Genomic DNA, 6,844 nt, shown 5'->3' on the forward strand with positions numbered 1-6,844 from the left:
AAGAAAAAGTGAAAACGGAGCAACACATTACGGCTCTTCTGAAATTCCTGAAGATGTTTACTGTGTTGTCACTAACCTTGGGCATTGCTCCCACGAGCAATGGAGTGGATGTTTTATCTCCACTCTCCTCATATTTACTGTGGTGATAGGAGCCTCTCGCTTTATAATTACAGTGTTTTTTTTCCAGTTACTATATATATTATACCAAACAGTGCCCTTTGCAGACACAAAGCCAGCACTCTCTGTGCTTGGAGAGCGGGGCCCACAGCCCAGCAGGGGCAGTGCTTGTGTCTGGGACTCCTTCGGGGCATTGGTGAGAGCAGTTCTGAGCTGGGCACTGGTTTTTGCGCCAGCGAGATGCACGTTTACAGGCTCTGCAGCTCCTGTCCAGTGAAATCTGGCTGCTTTTCCTAATAGTGCGCTGGGAACAGCTCGACTGAAGTCACAGCTACTGTTCTGTCTTTGCATCTGCTTTGGGACATAGCATCCCAGGGCCTGGTGGCAAGCAGAGTGGCAGTGGCAGAACTGCGTGGTGAGCTGGGCATGCATCCTCTTGTTCTCTGCAAGCACTGTAGCAAGGCTGTTCCCTGAGCAAGGAGCTGCAACCCAACATGCTCAATAAAACTTGCTGTGAAAAAAAAAAAAAATAAACCCCTACAAAAAGAGCATGAAAGGAGGCATGGTTTCATAAAATGAAGTTTGCATTACTGAGATAAAAATGCAAAGCTGTAAACTAATGTTGTCAGCTTCAATAGCTGTTTATTAATTTTTCTTCTAATGGGTCAAGTTAAGGGAAGGGTCTTAAGTAGGAGACAAGGAAAGTAAAAGACAACCAGGGTTTGCCGGAGACGTCTGCCTCTATACTCTTGAAATCCTTCTCGACAAAACTCCTTGAGGAACAGTGCAAGACTAAACACGTAAGCCAGAGCCTGTGCTGAGCTGGGTCTGCACTCCATACTTGTGGGAGCTCTGCTGTAACAAATCATCTTCCAAGCAGCCTTGCTGATTGTGAACCTAACCCTGGCCACTTTTCAGATGCAGTAAAACTGTTGTGTGCTTAGATCAAGTCTGTTTATTTTTAGAGGTAAAGCCTTGTCTCTGCCGCAGCGAATGGAGCTGGGCACGGTTCCATCGCAGGTGTTTTACTGAGGACTCAGTCTGCATTTTATTCTGCTGTAGCAGCGAGCAAAAGCTGGCTCTTGGCGCTGGCTTAGGCAAAGGAACATTTTAAAGGCAATCAGCTGAGCTGTAGCAATTAAGGAAACCTTGGATTTCTTTCAGGCCGCACTATCTCCTTTTTCTCACATTGTCTTGAGGCTTTACATTTTCAGCTAAGGCTAATTGAACGAGACAGTGATGCATTGCACGCTGAAACCAGATCAATCACTGCTTGAGTCAAAATAGAAGCAGCGATGACACCCAGAACAAGAGCTTGGGAAATGTGATCTTTACATCAAAATATTCTACATTTTTGTCTCATGGCTTTAAAACCTAATTTTATAATGCCTTAATGCATTGCATAACAAATTTCTCCCTGCTTATCTGTCTGCAGCAGTGTGTGTGTGCATTCAGACAGTGAAACTGAGTCGTCATAAAATCCAATTTAATAATAATAATGGGGTATGTTCTGTACAGTTAAGCAGCCTAACTTACAGAAGAGGTAAAAGAGAAAAAAAATCACACTGGGAGAGCTCATTATTTTCTCTGGGAGACAGATATATACGGCAGGGGTGCATAGAAAGGTGGAGGAGAGTTTACTGTTGTATTCAGAACTGCTGTCTTTTCCACCTTCCTTCACTTGAAATATTTACCTGGATGCTGTTTCCAACTCCTAGACAGCTTCCAGGCAAAACTTGTCATGAGTATTCATTTATGCTAATGATATTTGCATGGAAAATAAGGGAATGTTCCTTCCAAAATGGTTAACTAAGAGTGAAGACTTAGTTTTTTATGTTTGTGACCCGAGTACCATAAGAACAACAGAAAGCCTTAAGAGGTGTTTTTGGGTTTGCAAATTCTCAGCTCACTATCTAAATCCCTTGTGAAGTCAGAGGGCTTTGTTTTCCTGTCAGTACATTAAGTGCAGTGCTATGAATAAAGTTCTCCTGCTGGGGCACAGAGTGCCGTTCTTCCACCATTTCCACACAACACTGGCGTACCAGCAGCTTGCATTCAGCAGTGGCACCTGAAAGCATCCCTGCTTTCTCCAGTGGCAGGTCACCTCTTCTTTCTTTGCTGTCTCATCCGATGGCACCTCCAGAAAGCGCAGTCTAAACGCTGAAGGACCTGTATGCTTTATGGATCCGCATGCCAGAGGTTTGGGGGATTTTTTCTTTTTGGAAGCCTGACAGATGCAACTCTGGTTTCAGTAACAGACTGAAATAATATAAACAAGCAGTCTCTGTGTTCCAAGAGGAGCTTTTTGTAATATTCTTACTTTATTGTAATTACCTTATTGTTTTCATATTATGAGCTACTTGTAGAAAAATACAGGAAACACGACTGCGATACAATCCTTTAATCAGGAATAGCTTTGTTCCAGTCTTCATTTCCATTCGGTGTTGAAACCTCACCTAATAAGAACACAACCAGACCTTGAATTTAGATGTAGTACAGCGTTAATGCTACGGTATCACATAGCATTTTATCTCTGTACATAAGAACTTCTGTAAGAGAGCCTTTTTAAAAGTACATAGGAGTTATTTTGTCCACAACACTGTTTTCAACTAAATCTTACTAGGAAGTAGTGCTTCTCAAAAGTACATAAACTTCTTCAAGAGAGCCACTTAAAAATCTTCTAACCTAAATCAGCTGGGGAATTTGTATTATCATATATATTAAATCTTCTCTTTTCTCTTTTTTTTTTTTCCTTTTGCTCACAGATTATGCCAGAATGCGTTTACTACATCATTGTTAAAGCATGTGAGCTTTTTAAGGAAAAAAAATCAATTCTTTTTAATTCGTAAATGGATTTAAAACACTGGTTGCATGTCTTATCTCTTATGTATAATCCAGTGCTGCAAAGCACATTATTACTGATTTCACATTCCCCCCCTACACACACACACCTTACTTTGGCCAATTCAACAGCTGAGTGTTTATGTTTTTGAGTTAAAGACTGGAATTAAGGTGTTTGGTTTATTTTTTTTAAAGCTGAACTGTTTTAACAAAAAGCATTTGTCCAAGAAAGCTAAAAGACTGCTCCCAAGCTGCTCAAAAGCAGAATGCAGCCACATACAGCAAGCAACAGCAATTCACTTGCTTGTTCCCGGTCTATTTCTTAACTGGGAAAGCAGTATCCTTGATAGGATCAGATTCAAAGGATATTTTCACTACAAAGATCGTGGATGTGAAATTATTGCTTAAACAGCATTTCCAAAAATGAAAACAAGTTTTATGATATGGCTTTTATGACTTAAAACGAGGTGGTACTGAAACACAACTTCTAGCTCGTGGCTCAAATTAGAACTGAATAAAAGGCAGTTGTTTTCATAATGAAATTATTATTATAAGAAGGATTTCCTTGTTTGCAGGCACATACATACACACGTATTAATGTGAACTAAGCCGAACCCTGGATAAAAGGCATACCTCTGTGAGTGCGTTAGGGCCCGATCCAAATTTTATCAAAGTTAGTGGGAGCCTTTCTCATTTCAAACCAGATTTTGCAATCCATATTCACACGACCCTCTCGGGGATCCCTCAAGCTGACATGGTTTTACATGACTTGGCCCCAGATGTCTGCGGCAGTTTCTAACAGCCCAGTACAGGGCTGCAGTAGGAAATCATTTAGTCTAATTTAAGGAAATCGCAGCATTCTTATTTTCATATCATTTTGCTCCTATACATCCATTTACTCTTTTCTGAAGGCACACTGGAATGTTTTCAGCATAAAGACTGAAATATTACAAATGCTGCCTGGAACAGCCTCAGCAGACGTGTTTGTTCCACATCCCCTTCTGCAATATTTCCTTTGGTGGATTTCCTCTGCTGTTGGAAGCGAGCTGTCTAGCTTTCTGCAACACAATTACGGAGAAGAATTTCCTACATTTTACTGCACAGGATGAGGTGATTTTGGAAGTTATCACGACCTGAACCACACGCTCACAAAAGATAGCAGCGGCAGGGGAAAAAACCCAGTGTGCCTGTTCAGCCCCGGTGTGCCCATCAACCCCAATGCATCCATCAGCCTCAATGTGTCCATCGGCCCCAGTGTGTCCATCAGCCCCAACAACATGCCCATCAGCCCCCGTGTTCCCATCAGCCCTGCCACTGGGCACAGTGTAGAGAAGAAGCCCAGCCAGGCAGAGCCCTGCCATGCTGCCACCATCAAGTGGTGGCACCTCCAGTCAAGGGCAATGGCAGCATTCGGCCTCAGCTTTGTTGTTCTGTAACAAAGTTTGTTTTGTCGTTCCCTAAGCACGGGCAGATATAGTTTGGGTCTTTACTACAGAGAAACTAAGCTTGTATGGAGAAATGGCACTTTATTATAAACCATTGCATACAGCTGCAAGTTGCAAAAGCCAACTGGGTATTACAGGAAGATGCAGTCAGTTCCTTAATCATTCATTTAGAGATGTGGTCAAGGGAGGTTTCTCCTTGTTTAATGTTGTTAGTTTTGATGACTGCTTGTGGGACTGTTTTGGTGTGGTAGCACTTTTAAGAGCACTTAAACAGGGAGGTGAATATGAACAAAGTCTTGTTTTCTGTAACGGTTTCAAGATCATTTGTTTTCATTTATGAAGTGTTTGGACCTTTCTTTCCACGGGGATGCTGGGAATCCTTCAGAAAAAAAAGATGCAGGCAATTCAAAAGCTGGCTGTTTACTGCTGCTGCGTGTGGGTACCCATATTCACAACAGTCTTTCGGCATCATCTGTCTGTGATCACATTTTTATTTGGAAGAGAACAGTTGTCATGTTTGCTCTGTGATTTACATTATTTAAACAAGCTGGGCAAAAAAGAATTTGAAGCAGCTCATTCAATAGCATGACTAAGATGTATGACAACTTATTATAAAGCGTTAACCATTATAAGGCAGTAAGGCACACACAAAAACAAAGAATAACTCTTTTGCTCTGAAATAGCCTGGTGAAAGGATGCTGCCTCCTGGTGATTTATAGGCATATGAGCTTCCACAATTACATCTTAAATATTTTGCCCTCAGAAGGCAGCCGGGTCTGAGAGCCGTGCTCAGCTTGCAGGGATGTGTGCACCACTCCCAGTGCCCACCGACTGCTGGGTGCTGCTTCTGAGGGTTCCCCCAGTTTTCCTTACTTGAACAGGTTGTGGCTGGAGGGCTTTGGGCTGCAGTAGCAGAGATCCCAGCACTGGCTCTGTGCAATGGGGAGAGGGAGCCGTTCTCACAGTGATTTTCTTTTCTCCGCAGGATTTCCTTCAAGGGGACTGTACCAAAGCCAGGCAAAAGCTGAACTGGAAGCCCAGAGTCACATTTGATGTGAGTAGGGAGCTTTGTGCCTGCCAGGGCTCGTGACCTCCAGGAGCCACTTGGGGTGGGGGGCTTGGCATGGGCAGTGACCACTGCTGTTGCTTGGATGACAGTAGCCACTGCGGCAACATGTGTGACTGTTCACCCACCCTGGGAAGGAGAGTGTGCTCATGGAGGGAAGCAAGGGAGGGCACGAGCCAGGGAGTGCACAGGCAGGAGCCACATCCCTTGCCCATCCCGTGGTGGGCTGGAGGCTCATCATGCTGCAGGGTTCATCCCTGGCTCCAGGGCCCTCACCTGCCTCTCTCCTTCTTCACAGGAGCTCGTGAGGGAGATGGTGGACGCCGACGTGGAGCTCATGAGGAGCAACCCCAACGCCTGAGCCCAGCGGGACCCGGCCAAGGCACAGCTACACGAGCGCCATGCTGGGGGCCAGCCCCAGCCCTGGTGGCCCTATGCTAGCAGCCTGTGTGTACAAGGCCGGTTTTGTCCCTCCTTCTCTCCCCCCAGTGCCTCAGGCCCCACACATCGGGGGCAGCCCTGCTCCTCCGCCCAGGCCACCTCTGGTGCCTGCCCTACTACTGTACCTAAAGGAGCCATTGGCCGGCGAGCCCACCGACTTTCTTTTTAATTAAAACTTATCTTTCTATTACCTAATGCGACCTCCAGCGCATTTTTAGTACTTTCTCCCATCTGAATGTCAGCACCCCCCAGCAACAGAAGCAGCACACCCCTGGCGCTGTGTGTGCCCTCCAGCCCCTGCTCCACCGCTTCCCCCTGCCTTCCTCTTCTGAGCACTCCTTGTTTTCCCTTCCTGCAGCTTCCCTCCACCCCAGCGACCCATTTCCAGCACTTGAACTCTGTAAAAATTCAGATAACTCGATCTAACATGCAGTGAAATCGCCTTTTGACCATGCCAAATTAATTCCTAATTGCTGGAATCGCTTTCAGATCAGGCAGAGGGGGTTTGCACGCACGCTTCAGATCTTCATTGCAGGGTGTGAGAGGTCACAGAGAGCCTTTTTCTCCTTCCTAACCCCTCCTTCCCAAAGCACCTTTCCAGCCCAGGGGTCTGAGTGCTTTTTTTCCCATTCTTTCCCCCAGAATCATCTCATTCCCCATCCACCTTGTTCCCGCATACTATAATTAAACCTCTGACTGGAGCTTGAACCATCTCAAAAGATAGCTTAAGAAATAAAATAAAAATCCAAACAAAATAAATAAAAAAAAGCTTTAAAAAAAAAAAAAAAGAAAAAAAAGTAACTTCAAGGTGAGTAAATATTTTTGCACTCTTCATGCCAAGGTGCCCGGGTTATCCAGAGGTCGCCGAGCCCATCCATTTCCCGTTGGTTTGGGATCTTCCACCACTGATGGCAGCCATCGCTTCAGTCTGGTG

The 6,844-nt window shown here is 44.8% G+C and overlaps 1 protein-coding gene across 1 annotated transcript in view; it reads left to right on the top strand.

The window, feature by feature from the left end:
- The window catches only part of GMDS (GDP-mannose 4,6-dehydratase), a 387,208-nt gene extending 380,577 nt beyond the window's left edge, over window positions 1–6,631 (top strand). Inside the window, exons 10-11 of the mRNA XM_065753140.1 lie at window positions 5,389–5,457; window positions 5,768–6,631. Coding sequence (XP_065609212.1) covers window positions 5,389–5,457; window positions 5,768–5,830 — 132 coding nt within the window. The 3' untranslated portion in view covers window positions 5,831–6,631. The remainder of the gene's footprint in view (window positions 1–5,388; window positions 5,458–5,767) is intronic.
- Window positions 6,632–6,844: the final 213 nt, after the last annotated feature.

Source organism: Cyrtonyx montezumae, unplaced genomic scaffold (genome assembly GCF_038088225.1).
Source record: "Cyrtonyx montezumae isolate F1298 unplaced genomic scaffold, pur_monq_1.0 scaffold_8, whole genome shotgun sequence".
In the NCBI taxonomy this organism is placed as follows: domain Eukaryota; kingdom Metazoa; phylum Chordata; class Aves; order Galliformes; family Odontophoridae; genus Cyrtonyx; species Cyrtonyx montezumae.